The 26378-nt window shown below is 43.9% G+C and overlaps 2 protein-coding genes and 1 long non-coding RNA gene across 4 annotated transcripts in view; 1 reads left to right on the top strand and 2 right to left on the bottom strand.

The window, feature by feature from the left end:
- CAPN1 (calpain 1) overlaps positions 1-426 on the bottom strand; it is a 59096-nt gene extending 58670 nt beyond the window's left edge. The window contains exon 1 of the mRNA XM_048856941.2: positions 386-426. The gene's annotated coding sequence lies outside the window, so the exon portion shown is untranslated. The remainder of the gene's footprint in view (positions 1-385) is intronic.
- LOC125639559 (uncharacterized) lies at positions 38-6570 on the top strand. Its single transcript, XR_012669242.1, has 2 exons — positions 38-146; positions 6227-6570. It is a non-coding gene; the product is annotated as an uncharacterized LOC125639559 (long non-coding RNA).
- A 2407-nt stretch (positions 6571-8977) lies between these two features.
- Positions 8978-26344, bottom strand: SPDYC (speedy/RINGO cell cycle regulator family member C). 2 transcript variants are annotated; one of them, XM_075130425.1, is made up of 9 exons: positions 26287-26344; positions 24601-24770; positions 23350-23427; positions 18481-18736; positions 17631-17689; positions 13170-13255; positions 11616-11787; positions 10465-10771; positions 8978-9745 (listed from the first exon to the last, which is right to left on the bottom strand). In XM_075130425.1, the coding sequence occupies exons 4-9, from the start codon at positions 18698-18700 to the stop codon at positions 9678-9680; spliced, it is 912 nt and encodes a 303-aa protein (XP_074986526.1). In that variant the 5' UTR covers positions 18701-18736; positions 23350-23427; positions 24601-24770; positions 26287-26344; the 3' UTR covers positions 8978-9677. The 2 variants fall into 2 exon arrangements, with proteins under 2 accessions (XP_074986526.1, XP_048713761.1); XM_048857804.2 differs by lacking the exons at positions 23350-23427; positions 24601-24770; positions 26287-26344 and adding an exon at positions 23272-23313.
- Positions 26345-26378: the final 34 nt, after the last annotated feature.

Here is a 26378-nt window from a genome sequence, read left to right on the forward strand (position 1 = left end):
CCGCAGTTCCTTCTCCGCATTGCGAGAGCCTCCCGGCAGGCCGGCGGCCAGAACTCGCTCTCCGGAGGCAGGGGGAGCCCGGGGACGGGGAATACCGCCCGGTGGGCAGCGGTGAACCGACCCTACAGGGGCCTCTTTGCTAACGAGTACGTACGTAGCTCTCAAAACACTACGGCAGAGAAAACGGAGCAGGGGACGAGGGAAAATGGACACAGCCCCCTCGCCGTCTGTGGCCACGCCTGAGCTTCCCGTCCCCTTAGATCTCTGCGCCGAGACACTCACGAACGCTGAGCCCCCTTCCATCCCGGATCCTGGTTCCCTAACCCGCATTTCTGAGCACCCAGGTGCCACCTCTACTCCCTGCTCCTGGCTCCCCAGCGCCTACCTCTCTGCTCCCAGCCCACAGAGCCCGTCCGACGCCACTGATCCACCCAAGCCTGCCCCTCCCTCCCTTCCTTCTCTGTGTTTTTGGCTTAACGCTGCAGAGAGAAGCCAGCTAGGGTAACCTGCGTGCATAACCTGCCTGGCTCCCCCAGATGCACAGGATATGCGGGTTTCCTTAACACCCCCCCTAAAATTCTTTCCATCTCTCTTGAAGCGGAGCCAACCCCAAGTGCCTGCCCCTGACTCAGGGTCTGCTCTCAGTTCTGCTCATAGAATCATAGAATATCAGGGTTGGAAGGGACCCCAGAAGGTCATCTAGTCCAACCCCCTGCTCAAAGCAGGACCAATTCCCAGTTAAATCATCCCAGCCAGGGCTTTGTCAAGCCTGACCTTAAAAACCTCTAAGGAAGGAGATTCTACCACCTCCCTAGGTAACGCATTCCAGTGTTTCACCACCCTCTTAGTGAAAAAGTTTTTCCTAATATCCAATCTAAACCTCCCCCACTGCAACTTGAGACCATTACTCCTCGTTCTGTCATCTGCTACCATTGAAAACAGTCTAGAGCCATCCTCTTTGGAACCCCCTTTCAGGTAGTTGAAAGCAGCTATCAAATCCCCCCTCATTCTTCTCTTCTGCAGGCTAAACAATCCCAGCTCCCTCAGCCTCTCCTCATAACTCATGTGTTCCAGACCCCTAATCATTTTTGTTGCCCTTCGCTGGACTCTCTCCAATTTATCCACATCCTTCTTGAAGTGTGGGGCCCAAAACTGGACACAGTACTCCAGATGAGGCCTCACCGGTGTCGAATAGAGGGGAACGATCATGTCCCTCGATCTGCTCGCTATGCCCCTACTTATACATCCCAAAATGCCATTGGCCTTCTTGGCAACAAGGGCACACTGCTGACTCATATCCAGCTTCTCGTCCACTGTCACCCCTAGGTCCTTTTCCGCAGAACTGCTGCCTAGCCATTCGGTCCCTAGTCTGTAGCTGTGCATTGGGTTCTTCCGTCCTAAGTGCAGGACCCTGCACTTATCCTTATTGAACCTCATCAGATTTCTTTTGGCCCAATCCTCCAATTTGTCTAGGTCTTTCTGTATCCTATCCCTCCCCTCCAGCGTATCTACCACTCCTCCCAGTTTAGTATCATCCGCAAATTTGCTGAGAGTGCAATCCACACCATCCTCCAGATCATTTATGAAGATATTGAACAAAACCGGCCCCAGGACCGACCCTTGGGGTACTCCACTTGATACCGGCTGCCAACTAGATATGGAGCCATTGATCACTACCCGTTGAGCCCGACAATCTAGCCAGCTTTCTACCCACCTTGTAGTGCATTCATCCAGCCCATACTTCCTTAACTTGCTGACAAGAATACTGTGGGAGACCGTGTCAAAAGCTTTGCTAAAGTCAAGAAACAATACATCCACTGCTTTCCCTTCATCCACAGAACCAGTAATCTCATCATAAAAGGCGATTAGATTAGTCAGGCATGACCTTCCCTTGGTGAATCCATGCTGGCTGTTCCTGATCACTTTCCTCTCATGCAAGTGCTTCAGGATTGATTGCTGACAACCAGGAGAAGGACTCTGTGGTCCTAATCTCCACAAATTCTCCACCCCTCCTTCCTGGCCCCTCAGCCCAGCACCTGGCAAACAGGCTACTAGTAACCACCAAAAAACATGTTGGCATGGGGGAGGTGGAACTTGATGAAATAGTTGAGGAAGGTTAAACGTAGCTTCATACTTCTCCTCTGGGGTGAGCAGATACTGGACAGGGGGTCAAGTGTGTGTGTGTGTGTGTGCGAATTAAAAGTTCAGTGTGATAGTTTTCCAGTGCTTTCCATCCCAAACGAACCCATACGACTTTAAAGATTACATTGCTTTCTCAGGGATCACTCATTCTGGAAATGCAGCCACCTTGTCAGCAACTAACGGCAATGCCAAAACAAGATGGGGACAAGCAGTGGAGTGTACGGTCTCCAAATTAAACTGCACAGAGACTTCTAGGGAAACGGTATTTTGCTGTACTTTACCAGTGTAGACTGTGCTTTGCATTTCTTCCCATTCCACAGATGGGGAAAATTGAGGCATAGTGCAAGCCTCCACAAGAGCAAGAACAGGGAAGGATGGGTGGTCTAGAGAATAAGACAGCATACTGGGAATCAAGAGATTGAGGGCTTGCCTACACTGCAAAGTTGTCGACAAAACTTTTGTCTTTCACGGTTACTTAAAAAAGCACCCCCGCGAAAGACAAAAGTTTTGGCAACGCAAGTGGCAGTGTGAACGCAGCTTTGTCGGCAGGAGTGCTCTCCCGCCGACAAAGGTAACGCCGCTCACGGGGCTGGAAGTAGCTTGTTAGCAAAAGTGCCGATAAAGTACTGAAAAAGAGCCTTTACATACGCTGACTTTTAGCGACAAGGCTGTGTCGACCCAGCCTTGTTGCTAAAAGCTGCGTGGTGTAGACAACAAGCCTCTAGATTCTATTGCCAGCTCTGGCACTGATCCACTGTGTGCTCTTGGGCAAGTCCCTTCCCCTCTCATTCATTATTGATTTAACATATAAGCTCTCTGGGGCAGACTCACTTTTGTCCAAGTGATGCACCTAGCACAACAGGGCCTGGATCTATTTGGACCTGTAGGTTTTACTGTCATGTAGATAACTTTTCTACATTAACTAAAGGAGCTGACTGTTTTAAAGAGTGTACTGGACATAGTGATCCACACCTAGCACAGAGAAGCAGTGTCCTCGGGCATGTATTTTATTCGTTTAAACAGCAGTGTTAGCAAACACTTGTAACTGAATCAAGTGGAAAAAGATCCAGGCTCAAGCTGACACGGGCCTAAGAACTTGGAAGACATACTGAGGTTAGAAGTAAGGCTGTCGAATAATCGCAGTTAACTCATGTGATTAACGCAAAAAAATTAACTGCTATTAAAAAAATTAATCACGATTAATCGCACTGTTAAACAATATCATACCAATTGAAATTTATTAAATATTTTGGATGTTTTTCTACATTTTCAAATACATTGATTTCTATTGCAACACAGAATACAAAGTGTACAGTGCTCACTTTATATTATTTTTATTACAAACATTTGCACTGTAAAAAATGATAAAGAAATAGTAGTTTTTCAATTCACCTCATACAAGTACTGTAGTACAATCTCTTTAATGTGAAAGTGTAACTGACAATTGTAGATTTCTTTTGTTACATAGGGGCACTCAAAACCAAAACAATGTAAAACTTTAGAGACTACAAGTCCACTCAGTCCTACTTCTTGTTCAACCAATCACTAAGACAAATAAGTTTGTTTACATTTACGGGAAATACTGCTGCCTGCTTCTTATTTATAATGTCACCTGAAAGTGAGAACAGGCTTTCGTTCGCATGGCACTTTTGTAGCCAGCGTTGCAAGGTATTTACATGCCAGATATGCTAAACATTCGTATGCCCCTTTATGCTTCAGCCACCATTCCAGAGGAGATGCTTCCATGCAGATGAGGCTTGTTAAAAAAAAATGAATTAATTAAATTTGTGACTGAGCTCCTTGGGGGAGAATTGTATGTCCCCTGCTCCGTTACCCTCATTCCGCCATTTATTTCATGTTATAGCAGTCTTGGATGATGACCCACAGCACATGTTGTTCGTTCTAAGAACATTTTCACAGCAGATTTCACAAAACACAAAGAAGGTACCAATGTGACATTTCTAAAGATAGCTACAGCACTCAACATAAGGTTTAAGAATCTGCAGTGCCATCCAAAATCTGAGAGGGACGAGGTGTGGAGCATGCTTTCAGAAGTCTTAAAAGAGCAACACTCCAATAAGGGAACTACAGAACCCAAACCACCAAAAAAGAAAATCAACCTTCTGCTGGTGGCATCTGACTCGGATGATGAAAATGAACATGCATCAGTCTGCTCTACTTTGGATCGTTATCAAGCGGAACCCATCATCGGCATGGATGCATGTCCTCTGGAATGATGATTGAAGCTTGAAGGGACAGATGAATCTTTAGCACATATGGCATGTAACTATCTTGTGACGCCAGCTACAACAGTGCCATGCAAATGCCTGTTCTCACTTTCAGGTGACATTGTAAACAAGAAGCAGGCAGCAGATTGTAACCAAACTTGTTTTGCCTGAGCGATTTGGCTGAAGTAGGACTGGGTGGACTTGTAGGCTCTAAAGTTTTACATTGTTTTATTTTTGAATGCAGTTATTTTTTGTACATAATTCTACATTTGTAAATTCAACTTTCATGATAAAGAGATTGCACTACAGTACTTGTATTAGGTGAACTGAAAAAATACAATGTCTTATTTTGTACAGTGCAAATATTTGAGATAAAAATAATATAAAGTGAGGACTGTACACTTTGTATTCTGTGTTGTAATTGACATCAATATATTTGAAAATGTAGAAAACATTTTAAAAGTTGGTATTATATTATTGTTTAACAGAGCAATTAATCGCAATTAATTTTTTTAATCACTTGACAGCCCTAGTTAGAAGTGAATAGGGCCTCAGTTTTGGGTTTCACCCAGCAGAGGGCACCCTCTCACACCATACGCAGGAAGAGCGTCCTGTTGTTGAGTAAAAAGAAAAGGAGTACTTGTGGCACCTTAGCGACTAACCAATTTGAGTGAGCAACACCATTTACTGTAGCAGGTTGGTGCTGGAAATTCTTTAAGTGCAACTCCAAACGAGCTTTCAGAGGTGGGGAAGATGAAGTGCACAGAGAGGTAGCTTGGCACCATTAGTTTGCCTGCTGCAGTTTCAGAGATATCATTTCATGTTTTTGTAGCACTGCTGTCTGTCATTAAACTACTACCATCTTTCAGCCCAATCTAAGCAGCCTCTCTCAGTTGTAGGTGTGTGACTCCTGGATGAGCCATTTTTCAGCAGCTACCCTTCAGTTCAAGAGGAGAGGAACTAGACAAGACAGGAGCAGATCCATTGCTATAGAGAATGATATACAGAAAGCACAAAATTATTAGCACATGAATTAATACTATACATTTGTTCCCTCTTCTCTTTGGTAGTTTATGTGGGGTATGTTCTGGTCAAAACAAAGGCTCTTCCCTCAAGGAAGAAAATGATACAACTCAGCTTGTTGTTAGTGAATCATAAAACATGGTGCAGGGTATTAAGAAGAGGTGGGATCTTTTTCCAGCTCAAACTGCTGCATTCACTGCTGGAGTGTGACTGAAAGGAATCAAGTGTTTGGGGGGTTTATGCAGGGATTTCAGCACTTTGAACATCATAGAACCATAGGACTGGAATTGGAAAGGACCTTGAGAGTTCATCAAGTCCCATCTCCTGTACTGAGGCAGGACAAAGTAAACCTAGGTGAAGGGCCAAAATCCCAATAATATGTAGGTAAGATCTTGACCATAGTCTCTGTTAATGACCTTTCACATAGGCCCTAATTCCTCGGCTTGGTCTGAGGCCTTGTTAACAATGGACAATACATGGCTAAAGAAAGATGGGATGAGCAGGAGACAGCCTTGTTTTGCTTATTTTATGTATAGTTGAAACAGAGACAGCATAACTCCAGGTAGAGAGCAGTAATTGGGAGGCTTATCAGGAATCATAGGCACATAATTCACTGAGAGGAGACTTGAAGTCTACTCCCTGGTTCAGGAAAAGGTAACGGTACATACTCCCCTAATGCCAACCAGGGTTCAGAGAGGCCTAATATGATAGCATGAGTTACGGCATCCTCCCTCACAGATGCCAACCCCAGTTCGCAGAAATGCAGGGGTAAACCATCCACAATTGTCATTGCTGTGTACTGTTTACTTTTCTTTTTGCTTTAAACCCTCCAGCAATGTACCTGTGGGCCAACCTGTCTGGAAAGAGCCACTGTCATTTCTATGGACCTGAAATCAGGATTTAACTTACACATTGCAAGAAGAGAATTTGAGGGATAACAACTGTGTATTAGCAAACATGTTCACCTGAGCTATGGACGGAGCCATTATGTAATCTTTTAGACTACTGCTAGAACCTATCTAGGGGCTTGGAAACTCGCACTCTGTCGCTTCTCTCCACCCATTGGCACCCTATATAATCTATTGTAATCAATTGTTTAGCAGTGTCTTACTGAGCCTAATAAGCAAAGTGACACTCCGACAGCACTGTGTGTAATAAATCCTCGTGCTTGACTGTACATGGTGTCGAACTTCCATTCCTTCACTAGGCCATCCCTTTCAGGTGTTTGTCTAACCTGTTCTTAAAACTCTCCAACGATGGGGATTCCACAATCACCCTTGGAAGTCTCTTTCAGAACTTAACTACCCTTACAGTTGGAAAGTTTCTCCTATTGTCTAACCTAATGCTATGGCTACACTGCACACCATACAGCAGCGTCGCTGTAAGGTATGCAGTGTAGCTGTTCTTTGTTTCTCCTGCTGACAAAATAAAGCCATCCCCCTCGAGAGATGGTATCTTTGTGGGTGGGAGAGTGTCTCCCGCCAACAAAGCACTGTCCACACTGGCGCTTTTTGTCAGTAAAACTTTTGTTGGTCAGGGGTGTGTGTTTTTTTTCAGACCCTCTACCAACAAAAGTTTTACTGGCAAAAGTGCAGTGTAGACAATCCCCAGTATCAAAGATGTAGGCTAAGCCCACTACTTCTTGTCCTACCTTCAGTAGATAGGGAGAACAAATTATCACAGTCCTCTTTATAACAGCCCTTAACATATCTGAAGACTTATCAAAGTCCCTCAGTCTTCTTTTCTTAAGAAACACAACCAGTTTTTTTTTTTTAACCTTTCATTGCTCCCCTCTGCATTCCTTCCCATTTGTCCGCATTTTTCCTAAAGTGTGGCACCCAGAATTCGGCACAGTTCTCTGGCTCAGCAGTGAGGGACAGTTACCTCCTATCTGACATACAACACTCCCTGTTAATACACCCCAGAAAAATATTAGCCTTTTTCTGTAACTGCACCAGCTTGACGACTCAGGTTGTGATCCACTATAACCTCCCAACTCCTTTTCAGCAGTACTACTGTTGGATAATATTAAAGAAGTTCTGTATTAAAATCACAAATGAGTTTGATTCCCCATAGTGTAAATTCCAGGGTATTACTAATTAAGAGGTCTCTTGGTTTTTGGTATGGTTTCTCTCCCTCTCTGTGTGAAACTTGCAAGCTGCTAATTGCGTTAGTACATCTTAAGACAGAGTCTGTTCTCAAAGCAATACTTTGTAACAGAAACAGCACACAGACTCCCCTGCTCTTTTGTTGTATTTATCTCGCTTTGGTAACAATTGTGATTAAAATAGGGATAGAGGATGTATGTGGATGGATGCTTGGTGGGGATAATAATTGAATGATCAGGGAGGTGCCAGCCTAAGAATCCAGTGTCCAGCGGCCAAAGAAGGCATCAAGTGGCAACAATCAGAGGACCCCCGGAGCGCAGACTGGAATCCACCCAACAGCCTCAAGGATGGGAGAACCAAAGAACACCACAGAGCTGTCAGGAATGTGCCATCTGCTGATAGATTCAGCAACAGCATGATGAAGCAATTCCCAATGACTGGCATAGGAATAAATTCCTATAAAAATGGACTCTAGAAACTGAGCACTTTGGGGTCTGATTCTGCAAACCATCTTCCAGGAGCGTCAGATGGGCATCTGACAAGGCCCTTCTCCCTCCTTGTGTCCAAGCCACCTGGCCAGGGGCTCGGCATGAGTAACTCCAAGGCTGGTAACAATGATAACAACCTTGCAGAACCTGTGTGTGTATGAATGAATGTATGAATAAATATGAAACTGAATGGAATGTTATAGCTATAACTAACTGCTTACTATGATTCTTTCTGTATTCACAATAAATGTGGCATTTGAATACAGAACTGACCCCTGTTAGGCCCCCATAGGTCTGACCTCCCCACTTTGACAGCAAACCTTTGATAACTACTCCAAGTATGGTCTTTCAATCAGTTGTGCGCCCACCTTATAGTGCTTTCATCTAGTTTGCTTATCAGAATGTCACATGGGACTGTGTCAAAAGACTCAAGAGCTGTGACAGGCACCAACATTTTTAGTAGGTCTCCTCTACACATGCCACTTGATTAAGGCATGTCTCGGTGAAGACACACTCTTGTTCCAGAAGTTATTCACAAATAGCTGTTCTTAATTCCCTGTGTAGACATACCCTTAGATTTCTACCAGTAAGGTACTGAGAAGGGACGTATCCCTCCCATATAACAAGTCAAAGGCAGCCCTAGGAATACAGTGGCAAGACTCCCGTCACCCTGTTTAGTGGTTAAGATTTGCATTTGCCAATTAATTGGAAATAAGATGGAGTTTCATGCCCCACCCAGACACTGTCCCTACCTCCATAAGTAATGCCAGGCACCACAGCCTGAGAAAGTGCTGTGCCCTGTAGCCCAGGCTCTCTCACTGCCTATAGACAGCTGCGGAGAGGGATGCCAAATTAAAGAGACTACCAAGCTTTGATTCCACATCAATTATTTTACTTGCATCAGATACTGATCCAGATGAACTGTGGCAGAGAGCATTCAGCTTGGTCAGTGAAGTCACCACGGCCCTGACAGAAATGGCATGTGTTGTATTTGTTAACCCTTGTGGTCATTCCCAGTAGATCAAGATAATGTGACTAACACTCCTAACATTGTGCAATTATTCTAGGTTAGAAAAGTGTGTTGTGTGTTAGCAGCCAGTACTAGTTGCTCTTAAAACAGAAGCCCAGTATTGATTACATTCTTCCCTCCCCCCCAATAAAGCCTTTTTGGTGCAAGTGGATATTACTGCCATTGAGTTCCCTTTGAGACCTGAAAGATTCAGATGCTCTGCTCAAACAGACCTACCAGCAATGTAAAAACTCTGATTTTCTTCTCCAGGAATCCCTCCTCCACATCTGTGTTCATCCCAAGCCTTAAACAAGTACAACCATGACACCATAGGTCACTGCTATACTCACTCAATATCAAGTTTTGTTGCCCTGATAATTGTTACATTCACCAGGATTCTCTATGAACAGAAAATAAACTTTTTTTCCTGGACATTTTTATTAAGAGCCTGTCCACCTATTACATTGGCATTTGCACATTAAATAAGGCACATTTGAATAGCTGCATCAGCAAGCAATTTTTTTAAATACATAAGTACTGCCCTGTCTTCCTGTTCACAACCAGAATATATTCATAAAGTGCGTGGGGAAAACATAGTTCTGTGAACAGCAGAATGAGAACAAGTCCAGTGCCACTTGCAGTTCCTTGGGAGGAGACATCTTGGTCCTGGAATAGTCAGTCACCCCACAGATCGCCAATCCATGCCGGTTCCATCAGGCTCTATAGTGACTCCTGGCTCCTGCAGGACTGCAGACCAAGAAACCCAAGAGGCTTAACATATAACCACACTTGCAAATCAAGTACCTATACACCTTACTGGGAAATACACAATTATAGCCACTAAACATTAAGTCAGTGGTTGGAGACCACACTGGCTCTTGGATTCCAATAAAACAGCAGACAGCATCTTGGTGCCAAGGACAGACTCCCAGAAGCAGAACTACTAGAGGGATACCCAGAGTCAGTACTTCTGGAGTGTCATCCAAAAGTCACACCCCACCTCTTTGCTGAATTCTGCCCAGAGAAATGCAGCATTGACTCTGGAGGCAGCACAATCCATGCTTAATTTTCCATTTATGGTTTACAGATGTATGTGGGTGGCCCTGAAAAGGTTAAAATCTAAAGGGCTCCCAATAGCAGGCAAGTCTGAGGAGTAAAACTGGCCCCTTTCTTTGCCATGCGAGAGGGATTGTTTCCAGTTTCCTGAAAGAAACCATTACACTTAACCTAGAGGGCTAGTTCTTCAACATGGGGTTTAAATTAACTCAAGTACAGTAACTGCATCCAAACAAGTTTAACTTGCTTATCCCTAGAATAGAAAGTGATTCCCATCAATTCATCTCACCACTAGTTATGAATATGGAAACTGGGCACTTAGGAACCCTATTCCTCTAAAAAAGTGTGCGCATTCTTTCCAAATCAGATAACAGAGCTGGAGCCCGGGAGAGGGACTTGTCCCTACTTACTCTGCAGGCTATATGTTGCCAGTGGATCCAGCATTATTTTATGAGGGAAGATAATAAAGTTCTGGGACCACTTGTTAGTGAATGGCAATAGGTCACCATCAGAAGTAATACTGGCACTTGGAGCATCTTCTGGGCTGCCTTCCTCTTCAGTCAGCTCACAAGTGCAGAGGGGGCAGCTTGGAGGTGTAACACCAGGTCCTCGGGGAAGTGAGTCCTTTTCATTCTTCAGGTAGCTTCTCAGTGCTCCACTGTGATGAAGGGGTCGTTCACGTGACCAAGCCCAGTGGGATGGCTCCTTTGACATTATCTAGATCAGAAGAGTATAGACCAGCCAATTTTTTTTCCTCGCCACTGAATCTTCCTGGATTCATTTAAAATTGTATTCAGTAAGATTTAAAACTAAGGCTATATATATATATATATCTTGTCATATCTAGTTGTTTTATTATATAGTGCAGGGGTGGCCAAACCATGGCTTGTGAGCCACATGTACAGTTAAAGTGTGGCTCGTCAAGCTCCTCCACTCCCCTATTCTCTAACTACCAGACTGGGGGTGGAGGAGCTTTGGACCCTGAGCCCCAGCAGGTGCATCCCAGCTCTTGAACTTCAGAAGATTGTTGTATGAGACTCAAAGGGTCACTAAGTTTGGCCACCCCGGTATAAGGCTTCAAAGACAGTAAGAACTACAGTGTAGCATCTGAACATTCCCCAGATGGATTTATTTATCAGACAGATTTATTGATATAAGAATGCTTTGATCATAACTAAAGCTAGAATAGCAACTGCTAATTAATGTTGGTGGGGAAAACATTTGTAGAACATAAAGGTTGTGACTGTTCAGTAGAATCCTAGCCATCGCTGATCCAAGAATCTTTAAACTTAAGTAGGATTCTGTACTAAGAGTGGTTTGAAAATCCTAGAGACTGAGGTTTTATTTAATGTCTGAGAAATAGCTAGACAGATGCACCCACTACGCTATTCCTGACCTTCCTAGTGTGCTAGCAGGGATACTTATCCTCCCATTGTCAGTTCCAGTTCCTATAAAGGGTTAAGGCCTGATTTGCATAAACTATTGATTCTAGTGACTATTAACGTGTTAGCCATAGTCCCAGTATTACAAGCATGTAAAAAATATGTCTGCCATGGCTAACCTCATCACAACAACGCCGGCTGACCACTGCTCGGTAGTTCATTTTAGCCCAGAAGCCATCCCTCAGTTTTAAGAACTGTGGGAACAGCTGCCGCCAGTTGTCACCAAGGGCCCAGGGAAAGATCTCATACTTGTAATCCTCTTCATCTTCCTCCATGTCATTAGCCAAGTACCTGCATCAGGAAAATGGGGCAAAACAGGCTATATCCACAGAAATTCTTCTAACCAGTGCTTCTCAGAAGCACTCAGCCTAGGAAGTTGTATGGTACAGCCTGGAATTGTTATATTAGCTTTCAGTGTAACAAGTGTTAAGCCTAAACACTCCAGCATTACATTGTATAAAAGAGGGAGCATTCTAAACCCACAGAACTCCACCGTAAGAGGCTTTTGCAAATCACTCATTTGCAATGAAAGCCAATGGTGTTTAGGTGCATACAATAGCTCGTGAGTTTTTCCTATAGGTGCACAGAATACAAGTGGATTATGTTGTAAATGAGTTCTCACACAACATACGTATGACAGTAGATACTGATTCTATTAGATACGTATAGTTTGCAAGGTGATGTGATTAGTTTGGGATTGGATTGATGCTGTGTTTGCCCTTAACAGGAATAATGCTCATTCACACCAATGTAGCTCTACACCACTTTGAAAGAGTAAAGTATCCTTACAAGTGGGTCCATAGGCAGAAGAGCTTTAGAGTAAGAATCAGGCCTCAAGTGCCCATGCAGTATATTCAGCTGCAGGTGTCATACCTAAAACCTTAGTACACGAAGGAGGGATTGAAGAGCAACCCATAGAGGCCTCTCCTGCTACTAGATCATGGTGGAAGTGGAATTCACTTGCAAGCACTATGGGAGATTTCTGCAACTCCTGAAATAGTAATTATGTTAAGACGGGGGTGGGGATTTTTTACATTCTCTCTCTCATTCATATATAATAAAATGTGTAGGAGCCCGGTCATAGACCTGGACACCAATGTGCTAGGCACTATACAAACAGAATAAAATGCTCCTTATCCATAGAGAGAAAAAAGACATAAGTATGACTTCGGGATCCCTGCATCCAGCCCATGTAATTAAAATTCATCAGGATAAAACACAAATCAGTGGGATCATCATTAGCCTCTTGAAACAGAAGGTTAAAAAAAATATCTACTAGCCTCTACCCAATAATGAAGTCTAAAATTAGTGTTAGAGGGAAACCCTTTGAAATCATCTACTTAAGCTAACTGGAAACACTGCAAGTAAATTGTGCTTTTCTGAGCTGGGGGACAATTATGGCTGATCAGTATGGCATGGGGAATTTTTGGGAGGCGGGGGGGTAGGTGCAGAGAGGTTTAAGTTGGGTATAACTTCTTCAGATACTGGTGTGCGTAATAGTGTCTGGGTCCACAGTAAACTATACTCCTAATAGCCATTCCTCCTGCCAAACCATTTGGTGGCATGGACTAGGTAACCCAATTCATCTTCTCCATTCTGCTGTCTATGCATTATTTATATGGTGGGATCGTTACAGACTGGGATCACAAGGTTAAGAGCCACAAGGTACTTACAGAGCAGTGAAAAGGTTCATCCGTGTGTATTCACTAATATGCAGGCCAGCACGTTTGAAGTAAGTCAGAGCCATGGCTAGAAGATACTAAACAAGAGTTACCTTTAATAGACCCAGTTCTGGATCAGAAGAAACAAAATATGTTCTATCTAGTATTTAAGTTTAAAAACAAAAGAAATTGAGCCATAAGGGGAGTGAGTGAAGAAAGGAAGCACTTTTGTGGAGGCTTGCTAATTATTTGTATTACCATAGCCCTTAGGAGCCTCAGTCATGGACCAAGACCCCATTATTCTAGTCCCTGTGCAAACACAGAACAAAACTTTCAAGTACAAGACAGGAGATGGAGGGATACAGACAGGGGCGTACAAGGAAACAATGAGACCGTGTTGGTCAGCACAATAAGCAGTGGTCTATGCACACCAGTTAACTAACTGTTGGCAAAAAAAATTTCCTGTAAGCTTCATGGCAGAGGAATTTGAAGGTGGATAGAGTTAGCTCTCCAGACATTCACAGTGAGCTTCTCCCAAGCGTGACAGGCAGCATGGGAAAAAGCATATGACAGCTTAGGACTGTCGTTCATTTTAATGCAACATCTATAGAATCCCAAAGGTCCTTTACCAGAGTGACGGCTGTAAGAAGTCAGACTGAGTGTCTGTACTAAGCAGTGCTTAATTTGTGCCAGGGCTGAGCCCCGGCACCTTGAGGCTTGGCAGTTCATAGCCCCAGAACTTCTGGACTTGCTGCATCAGTTATGAATGTAATAAAAAAATTGCTTGAGCCCCAGCACCTCTTTCATTACAAATTAAGCACTGGTTCTAAGCTCATCCATCCTCCCTGTGGAAGGAAAAGGCCTGGGTAGAGACCGTCGAATCGTGGAAGTCAACAAATGGCTACGCAGGTGGTGTTGGAGAGAAGGCTTTGGATTCTATGACCATGGGATGGTGTTCCAAGAAGGAGGAGTGCTAGGCAGAGACAGGCTCCATCTAACGAAGAGAGGGAAGAGCATCTTCGCAAGCACGCTGGCGAACCTAGTGAGGAGGGCTTTAAACTAGGTTCACTGGGGGAAGGAGACCAAAGCCTTGAGGTAAGTGGGATACCGGGAGGAAGCACGAGCAGGAGTGCGTGAGAGGGGAGGGCTCCTGCCTCATACTGAGAAAGAGGGGCGATCAGCGGGTTATCTCAAGTGCCTATACACAAATGCACGAAGCCTGGGAAACAAGCAGGGAGAACTGGAAGTCCTGGCAAAGTCAAGGAATTACGATGCGATTGGAATAACAGAGACTTGGTGGGATAACTCACATGACTGGAGTACTGTCATGGATGGATATAAGCTGTTCAGAAGGACAGGCAGGGCAGAAAAGGTGGGGGAGTTGCACTGTATGTAAGAGAGAAGTATGACTGCTCAGAGCTCAAGTATGAAACTGCAGAAAAACCTAGATTGGATTAAGTTTAGAAGCGTGAGCAACAAGGGTGATGTCGTGGTGGGAGTCTACTATAGACCACCGGACCAGGGGGATGAGGTGGACGAGGCTTTCTTCCGGCAACTCACAGAAGTTACTAGACCGCAGGCCCTGGTTCTCATTGGGAGACTTCAATCACCCTGATATCTGCTGGGAGAGCAATACAGCGGTGCACAGACAATCCAAGAAGTTTTTGGAAAGTGTAGGGGACAATTTCCTGGTGCAAGTGCTGGAGGAACCAACTAGGGGCAGAGCTCTTCTTGACCTGCTGCTCACAAACCGGGAAGAATTTGTAGGGGAAGCAAAAGTGGATGGGAACCTGGGAGGCAGTGACCATGAGATGATCAAGTTCAGGATCCTAACACAAGGAAGAAAAGAAAGCAGCAGAATACGGACCCTGGACTTCAAAAAAGCAGACTTTGACTCCCTCAGGGAACTGATGGGCAAGATCCCCTGGGAGAATAACATGAGGGGGAAAGGAGTCCTGGAGAGCTGGCTGTATTATAAAGAATCCTTATTGAGGTTACAGGGACAAACCATCCCGATGTGTAGAAAAAATAGTAAATATGGCAGGCGACCAGCTTGGCTTAACAGTGAAATCCTTGCTGATCTTAAATACAAAAAAGAAACTTACAAGAAGTGGAAGATTGGACAAATGACTAGGGATGAGTATAAAAATATTGCTCGGGCATGCAGGAGTGAAATCAGGAAGACCAAATCACACCTGGAGTTGCAGCTAGCAAGAGATGTTAAGAGTAACAAGAAGGGTTTCTTGAGGTATGTTAGCAACAAGAAGAAAGTCAAGGAAAGTGTGGGCCTCTTACTGAATGAGGGAGGCAACCTAGTGACAGAGGATGTGGAAAAAGGTAATGTACTCAATGCTTTTTTTGCCTCTGTCTTCACGAACAAGGTCAGCTCCCAGACTACTGCACTGGGCAGCACAGCATGGTGAGGAGGTGACCAGCCCTCTGTGGAGAAAGAAGCGGTTCGGGACTATTTAGAAAAGCTGGACGTGCACAAGTCCATGGGGCTGGATGCACTGCATCCAAGAGTGCTAAAGGAGTTGGCAGATGTGATTGCAGAGCCATTGGCCATTAACTTTGAAAACTCATGGCGATCGGGGGAAGTCCCGGACGACTGGAAAAAGGCTAACGTAGTGCTCATCTTTAAAAAAGGGAAGAAGGAGGATCCTGGGAACTACAGGCCAGTCGGCCTCACCTCAGTCCCTGGAAAAATCATGGAGCAGGTCCTCAAGGAATCAATTCTGAAGCACTTAGAGAGGAAAGTGATCAGGAACAGTCAGCATGGATTCACCAAGGGCAAGTCATGCCTGACTAATCTAATTGCCTTCTATGACGAGATAACTGGTTCTGTGGATGAAGGGAAAGCAGTGGATGTGTTGTTCCTTGACTTTAGCAAAGCTTTTGATACGGTCTCCCACAGTATTCTTGCCAGCAAGTTAAAGTAGTATGGGCTGGATGAATGGACTATAAGTGATCAATGGCTCCATGTCTAGTTGGCAGCCGGTATGAAGCGGAGTGCCCCAAGGGTCGGTCCTGGGGCCGGTTTTGCTCAATATCTTCATAAATGATCTGGAGGATGGTGTGGATTACACCCTCAGGAAGTTTGCAGATGATGCTAAACTGGGAGGAGAGGTAGATACACTGCTGAGTAGGGATAGGATACAGAGGGACCTAGACAAATTGGAGGATTGGGCCAAAAGAAATCTGATGAGGTTCAACAAGGACAAGTGCAGAGTCCTGCACTTAGGATGGAAGAATCCAATGCACCGCTACAGACTAGGGACCAAATGGCTCGGCAGCAGTTTTGCAGAAAAGGACCTAGGGGTTACAGTGGACGAGAAGCTGGATATGAGTCAACAGTGTGCCCTTGTTGCCAAGAAGGCCAATGGCATTTTGGGATGTATATGTAGGGACATTGCCAGCAGATCGAGGGATGTGATCGTTTCCCTCTATTCGACACCGGTGAGGCCTCATCTGGAGTACTGTGTCCAGTTTTGGGCCCCATACTACAAGAAGGATGTGGAAAAATTGGAAAGAGGTCCAGCGGAGGGCAACAAAAATTATTAGGGGACTGGAACACATGAGTTATGAGGAAAGGCTGAGGGAACTGGGGATATTTAGTCTATGGAAGAGAAGAATGAGGGGGGATTTGATAGCTGCTTTCAACTACCTGAAAGGGGGTTCCAAAGAGGATGGCTCTAGACTGTTCTCAGTGGTAGCAGATGGCAGAACAAGGAATAATGGTCTCAAGTTTCAGTGGGGGAGATTTAGGTTGGATATTAGGAAAAACTTTTTCACTAGGAGGGTGGTGAAACACTAGTATGCGTTACCTAGGGAGGTGGTGGAATCTCCTTCCTTGGAAGTTTTTAAGGTCAGGCTTGACAAAGCCCTGGCTGGGATGATTTAATTGGGGATCAGTCCTGCTCTGAGCAGGGGGTTGGACTAGATGACCTCCTGAGGTTTCTTCCAACCCTGATATTCTATGATTCATTACCACTCCCTACAGTTTTCCCAAGGGCTAAAGCCTCATGCTTTCTCTCAGCCTAGAATGGGATTTATGGAAAGTTTGAAGAAAAGTGGTGGAGTCATTTGAGTTATGAATGCAAAAATATCAGTCTTCAGTGGTGATGAGGCCCTGGCCCTTGTGTTGAAGTTTGATTTATAAGTTAGAGATCATAGAATATTAGGGTTGAAAGAGACCTCAGGAGATCATCTAGTCCAATCTCCTGCTCAAAAGCAGGACCAACACCAACTAAATCATCCCAGCCAAGGCTTTGTCAAGCTGGGCCTTAAAAATCTCTAAGGATGGAGACTCCACCACCTCCCTAGGTAACCCCATTCCAGTGCTTCACCACCCTCCGAGTGAAATAAGATACTGCGTAAGAGTCAAAAAGTTAGAGTCATTAAACTACTGTGCATTGCTATTTAGAAAGGTTGTTATAGGGAAGTTGAAAGGAAGTAGGAGCATGAGGGACATACCTTATCTGAAATCTTGTAGCATATGTCCATAGACAAGAACTCTTGTACCAAGTCATCCTCTGGTAAAGGGAAGAAAAAGTGAGGCAGCTGTATTTAGTTGTTTCATATTGTTCAAAGATTGTTGCTTTCAGAATGTGAGTACTGTTTCCTACTCTAGCAATGGTGGAATCTTTGCAAGAATCTCTCTAGAGTGACCTGCCAAGGTAGTTTATAGCATGAATTTAGAACATGGTTCCAACACTGTTCTCAGACAAGAGACTTTCACAGCCTGTGGTCAAAGAAAGTTGCTGGAACTCTACTAAATATAGCAGCTTAAACATAGCTGTAGCTAGCAGTGCCATACTCCCAGAGTGGGTAAAGTCTAGACTTCCATCAAACTATTCCATTTCTAAAATGGAATTTTAAGTATTTTGCACTTATGACACTTTGTTCAAGGTTCTCAGAGCACTTTAGAACAGTGGTATCATCCAACATTTAGAGGTGGAGATAAGGGAATTAAGTCAAAGAATTTTTTTTCCTTGAGAAACCCACATTTCCTTACTCCCCATACTGTGTGCTAAACACAGATAACATTCCCCTTTTCAAGCAGTTGCCAACTTGAACAGTCAAATCATCAACTTGAATCCTCCAGATCATTTAAAATTTATCTTGGATACAAAGCTTATCTTGTTACAGACAGTTAAAAATACCCCTTCCCTGCAATTCCCTACTTGGGTTTACTGCCAGTGGGTCACTGCAGTCTTATCCAGCCTTGGGAACCCATTCCCAATACAGTTTTGTATACCATCTTTTGTCTAAACTGTATATCCCAAGATGCTGGACAGTTTGAATGACTGGTCTAGCCTCCTACCCAGTAGGTTGAAGAAGGCTTCTTGCTCTTCTTGGTGTAGATGGAATGGAGGTCGCTGCATGCTTTTCAGCACTGCTATGGAATGCTCTCTCTCAGGGATTCGCATCCTGCTAAGTGCTCCAATGCCCTTTGTGCTGTTGTGATGCGGCCTCATGTTCCCTGGCTTCACCCCAGTGGTGACCACAGGAGGTACATGGGAAATACTCTGAGTATGCCTCATTTTTTTACTGGTATTAGTGGAGGCTCAGGGGCTTTTCTGCAGTGGAAAGGGATTAAGAAGTAGAATTAACAGAATTGGTAATTCAATAGGAAGCTCTTTCAGTAAAGGTTACCATTTCCAAGTCAAGCTTCAATCAGTAGCAATCAAGAGCTGTTATCACATAATGGCTGTTTGGTGGCCTGTGAGATATTAGTTATTGGTTTTGTAAAACAGATAACTATCCACTGGGAAGTGGATTAAGACCCATCACAACAATTGAAGTTGGACAGCCGCCTTCACTGGCGCAGTCAGCCTTTGAGTTACATAGATTGAATACCGTTCTTCTTTAGAGGCAGGCTTAAGGCACGGTGGCACCCAGTTAGAGCATTGAGAGACAGTTCGCACTGCTACTGCCCATGTTGCACCTGTTCTAGATACACAACAATAACTTGCGTTTCCACAATTGTCAAGCTGTCATGCCCACCAGCACTAGATGGGGGGGGACGACACAAAACAAAAAAACCTTGACCAATCCAGTTTCGCTGTCCGAGCTGAGTAAACGTTTTGAAAAAAAAGGAAAAGCAAATCAGGTTTAAAAAAAACAAAGCAAAACCTAAGGTCTATGTTTTCACAAGATCCTAATGATTATGGGTACTCGAGACACCTTAAAGGGGCCTGATTTTCAGAAAGCACAGAGCACCTACTCTCTGAAAAATCAGGCCCATTTAAAGTGTCTCGAGTTCAGCACCTGTAATCATTAGGATCTTGTAAAAATTGAGACCTTAGTTTTTAAATCAAAGATTTTTTTTCTTTACAACGTACTTAATCAAGATAAATGAATGTAAGGGCAATGGGGAGAAAAATCCCTCCAAAATGAAAATAAGTCAGTAGTTGAATACATACAGACAAACCAAGGGAATAATGGTCCCTCTGCTAGCCTTTCAAAATTACTGCTCATTATACATCCAATGCTGCAGCACAAGACTATCAATTTACATTCTCTGTTTATTAATTCAGAATATCCTGCCTTTGCCACGCAGTGTGGAACTCCGTGACTCATTAGATATATGGTGCTGACTTGTATAAATCTAAAGGAAAAGCTTAACTTGTTTTAAAACTCCTGTAACTATGTTTTAAATCACTCCTACAATACTCTGGACTTGCAAAGAGCCTTTTGCCAAAACTTGAGCACAGATTTACCAATCTAAACATTTAACTGTTTTTAAAAATAAGAGCTTTAACCATTTAACTGTGCATGTGGGATGGGGAAGGAGGGAGCCATACAACAATACCTGTTAAATTTAAAAGGATAAAGTCAGCAGAGATAGGTGAAAATGGAACTGTGTAATTAATCATGCTAAAGACACATCAATCATTGGTGCCATAAAGCCTTCCAAAATACTAGTTTAGACCTCTGAATTCCCATTTAAAATTCCCTGTACAACACACACTCAGCCAGTTACTTGTTTTAGGGTGAAGAGTAGGTGTTAAGACATTGTCAAATCTGTTATTGTAGATTAGGATCTAAACTCCGCCCCTCCTTTTTAATCCATTTGCAGAACTATGGTCCCACCAACTCAAACCGATATTTCCAATACCATTTTCTAACCCAATAACTAATTTACACACCGAACAGAGAGAAAGTAATTAACATACAGGTGTCAGGATTACCATAGACAGTGAGAAAAATTATAATATAAAAACTTTCACAAAGGAGATGTTTTCCCATTCCTTTTAAGGTGTTTGCCCTGGTCCTACATTTCTGTCTATGAATGCATTTAGCTAGAATACCCACATTTAAGTACTTTAGAAAGTAATACAAGACTATATTTTGGGAAAGGAATATTACTACAGTAACTGACCACGCTCCCTGGCAGGAACACCAGGCGGGCAGAATGGGGCAAGCCCCCGTGCCCGCTCCTTGGCAGGAGCACCAGGTGGGCGGGTGGAGGGGGGCGAGCCAAACAACCTTATAACGGAACATTGCACAACTTTAAACGAGTATGTTCTCTAATAGCTCAGCAAACTAATAATGAAAGAATGTTAACTGGGATGACATTAAGTGAGGAGTTACTGTATGTCAGACCTACTATGAGTGGAGAGAATCTCAAATCACCTCATGTTTAATTTCCACATGCTTTCCATCCCTATAACCTTGTCAGGCCCCACATCTTTGTTCAGCTTGTTTTTCCAACCTTTCCTCCTCCCCCGCCAACTTCACCAACTGTTTCCTAACTTAAACACCTTCCCCCTACCTCCACTTCCCCCCAAAAGAAAGAGTAGTTTAAGTTTAGTGGTCTCTTCCCAGCAAGTGGTAAATAAAATTAAACTGGAAAACAGGATTTAAAATTTGTTCTGAAGTCTAAACAATTGTTTCCTACACCTACACAAGCCACAGGGATTTTTTTGGCCTCCATTTGACCATTCCGATAATATTTTTAACAATCTCACCAAAAAATTAATATGTAGGTATTCTGTAACCTCTTAAAGTCCGTTCCTCACAGGAGGCAATGGAAATAACATTTATAGAGAGAAAATACTTATTCAACAGCAAGACTAATCAACTCTACCAGATAGACCTTCTATGACTGCTGACCCCATATGGTATGTAATATTCTTCAAGAATGAATTTTAAATTAGTGAATTACCACCAGTCTAGATAATTAATACAACATTGGGTAAGAGAGATCATTTCTCTCTCTCTTTGGGGACATGAGGCAGAAGACAGGCAATTTGTCTCAAATGTAGATTGAATTCCCCCATTTAAAAGGTTTCCCTTCCTAAAGTGAGTGTCAAATCCAACATACTAGTTTTCTTCTCCTCTCCTATCCCCACCCTACTTTTCATCTGTACAAGCATCCTCCTAACCTTTAATGTAAAGCCAATCCCAAGAATACCACTAATTAACCTTGAAGTTCCCAGAATCACTTTCAGGGCACACACTATTAAAACAGTTTGATGGGTCTAATCCTTGCATCCTTTTTTAGCCATAGAGTGAGTGAGTGAGTGTGTGTGTGTATACACAGCTGGAATACCAAATAATTTCTAAGTGATCAAAATGCCTCCATGCAGGATATCACTTGGTAGTTCTACTACTATGAATTCAGATCCTGCAACTCTGAAACAATCAAGCAGTACATGTTGCCATTATATACTATAGCCTTTTCAAGTGCATGCACTATCCCAATTTTACAGAGAAGAAAAAACTGGGGCACAGAGATGTGAAGCAACTTTGCTCCAAGACTCGGAATAAGGTATGGAACCTGGGCATTCCAATGCCTAGTTCTGTGCTCTAAGCACTAGTCAACACTCCATTCCAGAGCTGGGAATAGAATAGAAGCCCTCTGCTTTAACTAATGGACATGCTATCTAGCCACAGCCTACCTGGCCATTTTAAGTACCTACTTAGACATATAACCTTTCCCCCCAGCCCCATTTAATTTTTCAACACCTCAAATGAAGCAAAAGTGATCCATTTTCATATTTTTGAAATTAACTATGGACTGTAGAGGTCAAAATTGCCAGTTTTAGCAAACATGGTATCCAGTTTGGAATGACCTGGGGCCAATACCACATGGCAGTTTTGACCCAACACCTGGGCTTCTTGGAATTAAAGGAAGTTTGGGGCTTTGCATGGACTTAAGTCACCAAACTTTGACCACATAACTCAGCCCATCAGGCTAATGCAATTGGCAAATTTAAGGCAAGAAAGATTTTCACCTTAGATTTCCACATCTGGGGTTGTTTTGTGTTTATTTTTAAGAGCTAGACTAAAGTCAGATGAAACCCAACCATTTTGGGCACTTACAAATATCAAACAAAGGTTTAGGCTCATGGACCTTTGTGGAGAGCCTAAGCCACCACATTAAATGGGGCAGATCTAATTCACCAAAAATCAGCCTTTCAGGCAAATGTAGGGTTCATAAGAAAAGGGGAGGAAACAGTTTGCACAAACCAAGCCAGCTGTATTTCACCCTTCAGCTTGACCCACTATCCCCTTAGTCTATATGGCGGCTATAAGAAGAGTATTTGGGGGTGGAGGGAACATTGGTGCCTTATTTCCCTCAGGTAGGGGAAATGATTGGGTATCTTTCACACACACACTCCCAAATACATACACAAAGGTACATTGTTACCCCCTTAGTATGTGTAGTGGAATAATATGAAAGGGCTTTTTACACCACCACCTTACCCATTACAGCAGGGCATGAGGGTGGTAGGAGGGACATTTCTGGGGTCACCACTGACACCCCACGTGATGCATTATTACCACATTGGTGCATGGAGCCAATACTACGCCCTCAGTATCTGGGGTGACCCTCCCACACACACCTTGGTGCCTCGCTCATGCCCGGGGAGCGGGGGCGGGAAATGTAAGGCACCATTTTGAGGAAGAACAGAGATTCCCTTTTCCAGGCAAAGGAGCCTCCAATTTACCCCACAGTTTTAATATGGGGAATGGTTAATACCTATTACCCACCCTCATTGCCCCTAGGGGGCCAAGGGGGGAGCGTGAGGGAAAGGGAGGGAGCCGCTACTCCTCCCGTTGTGGCTCCTCCCTACCAACTGCTTTTCCCGCCTCCCCCGCTCACCTGAGCAGAGCAACCAAGCAGCGCGCACGCGCGCAGCAATCACGCAGGGGTGGTATCAACCTTACCCCGCCCCCTTACCCACTGTTGGCTTCTATAGGCTCAATCCTGCCAGCTCCTAGCCAATCAGCGATGGGTAGACCGGCTTCTCGCAGACCCCTGTCAATCAAAGAGCAGGAAGTCAGAGGCGGGACTTCAGTCCCTATTAGCCCGGGGGAATGGGCCGTGGGGGAGGGGAGGGGTGTTGCTGAGAGCGTAGGCTAAGTTCCACTTCACATGGCTCTGGGCTCCAGGGGCTCTATTTGAGGCCCACACAGCAACTCTCATTATGTATTCATTATAGGGTCCCCTGCAAACATAACTTCCTATAGCAGCATGTATATCAGGTCAAGCTGCCCCCATCCCACACTTTGGAGTCAGGACTCCTGGGTTTTATTGGATTCTGATGAGGTTTCTGGGAGCTATTCAGACTCCCAGCCAATAAGTCTAAAGGGATATTTATTATAGAGTCACCTGTCAATATAGCTTCCTATAGGAACTTAAAGAAAAGGAGTACTTGTGGCACCTTAGAGACTAACCAATTTATTTGAGCATGAGCTTTCGTGAGCTACAGCTCACTTCATCAGATGTATACCGTGGAAACTGCAGCAGACTTTATATACACACAGAGAATATGAAACAATACCTCCTCCCACCCTACTGTCCTGCTGGTAATAGGAACTTGTATGTCAGAGCATGGTGAAATCAGCCCACATTTAGCACAACAGAGTCAGGACTCCTAGGTTACATTCCCAGCTCACCATGTGACCCTAGTGTGTGGCAAGTCACATACCAGCCTGGACCTCCCATCCTTTGTCCAAATGTCCCTGTTATTTTGCAGCGGTGAGGGTGACAGCTAAAACAAAGTCTCACTGGGGCTCAGGAAGCACAACACATCAAGAGCAGTGCCGTGACTAGATTATCAGACATGGTTGTGTGAGCTACAAAGCCTCAAGATCCCTGCATGGCATGCACAGCTATAGTCTAGTCTAATACATGCACAACTGCCAGCTTGTCAAAGCCCCCAATCTGCCATACAGTTTAACAGAAAAAACCTGCCATCCACTTTAACACACACACACATACCTACCTGTCATCCATTTTAAAGCACATACAACTGGCTTCCAGGCAGTCTTAAATACACACACACCCTTTCAGATTAACACACACTTCTACCATTCAGTTTTGCACATGCAAAGGAACACCTGATGCCCAGTTTTACACACATATCTGCCATCCTATTTTACTTTACTTAGCCCTTAAAATTCAGATTACAATGCCCATCATACTGACCAATATTGTCTAATTGTTTCCTTGTACTACCCATCTGTCTGTATCAATCTGTTGTCTCATATCTTATACTTAGATTGGAAGATATTTGGAGCAGGCATCATCTTTTTGTTCTGTGTTTGTACGGTGCGTAGCACAACGCGGTCCTGGTCCATGACTGGGGCTCCTAGGTGCTATAATAATAATAAGTTAATAAATAAATATCCTGATGGAAAGGCATTTGCAAGGCCTGAAACACAATAGGTTAATGTACTCGGCTATCAATTCTATGCACATGGGTTCAAATTTTAGTTTAGGTCACAAGCGAAAAGGTCCTTGGTGCCTTATTTGTGTGCACTGCAAGCATATTTGGCAGTCAGCTCAAGGGAGCTCTGGACTGGAAAATCAGTCAGTACTGTGGGATAAGATCGAGATGTATTGGAAAAACCGTGTGTAGTGAGAACAAAGGGCCCAGCACTACTTAGACATTTACATGAGTGGTGGATATAATTTGCTACCAAATTAGAACAGTGGAATTTTACACACCCACTTTTGAACTCATTTTGCACTGGTGTAAATGACTACCAAAGGTGAAGGGCAGTGCAGAAACAGACCCCCAGACTAGAACAGCAATACTGCTGAACCATCTTGAGAAGTATTGGTTTGGCAGAGCTATGTGGTGAATCTGGGATTAGAAGGGTATTGCAAATCAGGAGAAATTAACAGTAAAAGGGATGTTTCCAGCAACTGCCCACACCAGAATGCTAGGCATATGCTTTACTTTCTTGAGCACTAAATTAACTCACAAATAAAATGAAAGGTTTCAGAGTAACAGCCGTGTTAGTCTGTATTCGCAAAAAGGAATACTTGTGGCACCTTAGAGACTAACCAATTTATTTGAGCATAAGCTTTCGTGAGCTACAGCTCACTTCATCGGATGCTTATGCTCAAATAAATTGGTTAGTCTCTAAGGTGCCACAAGTACTCCTTTTCTTTTTGCAAATAAAATGAAGCACAAGGTTGTTTGTTTTGCAATAATTTTATTCAATCATAGAGTCACAGAACTGCATTTAATTTAGTTAAATACATTTGCACCCTGAAGGATTTCTTGCAGGAAAGACTGAGCATCTCAGATACAGAAGTGTTCACTTTCTGATGCAAGTGAACAGTAAGACAGAGTCAGATCTGTTACCATAGTGGCAGGGAGGTGACAAATGCAGAATAGAGAGGATACTTTATTCTCTCTGATCTCTCTCTTGCGCTTCTTAATGCTCTCAGGACTACAGCACGTACTATAGCATGGGGTGCAGCATATTTTTCACTTGTGTAGGAAATTTTACAGTCAAACTTACCACTGATATCCAAGGATCTCACAGCATTATCTCATAGTATCCTTATCCCTATTTTACATCTGGAAAAACTAAGGCACACAGAGCTTACTTGCCCAAGGTCACTCACATGGCAAGTCAGTGCCAGAGCTACAAATGGAACCCCAAGAGTCCTGACTTCCAGCACCACCCCACTCTAACCCACTAGATCCCACTCCCCTCCTAGAACTGGGAAAGAACCCAGCAGATATAGCTCCCACTCTTGTGCCCTATCTATTGTCCCACAGCGTCACCCCCACCCCAGACCTGAGGGACCCACTTCTCCCCTCAGGGCAGAGCTGGTGGGGAGGTGACGAGAGGGGAATCTGGGATGAGAACATACCCAACTCATTTCACACACGCAGAGTCCACCATAGGTCTGTTCTATAATCTGCCCCATCACCCCTAGCAACAACTGTTCCTTCCTCATTGGCC

Source organism: Caretta caretta, chromosome 7 (genome assembly GCF_965140235.1).
Source record: "Caretta caretta isolate rCarCar2 chromosome 7, rCarCar1.hap1, whole genome shotgun sequence".
Classification (NCBI taxonomy): domain Eukaryota; kingdom Metazoa; phylum Chordata; order Testudines; family Cheloniidae; genus Caretta; species Caretta caretta.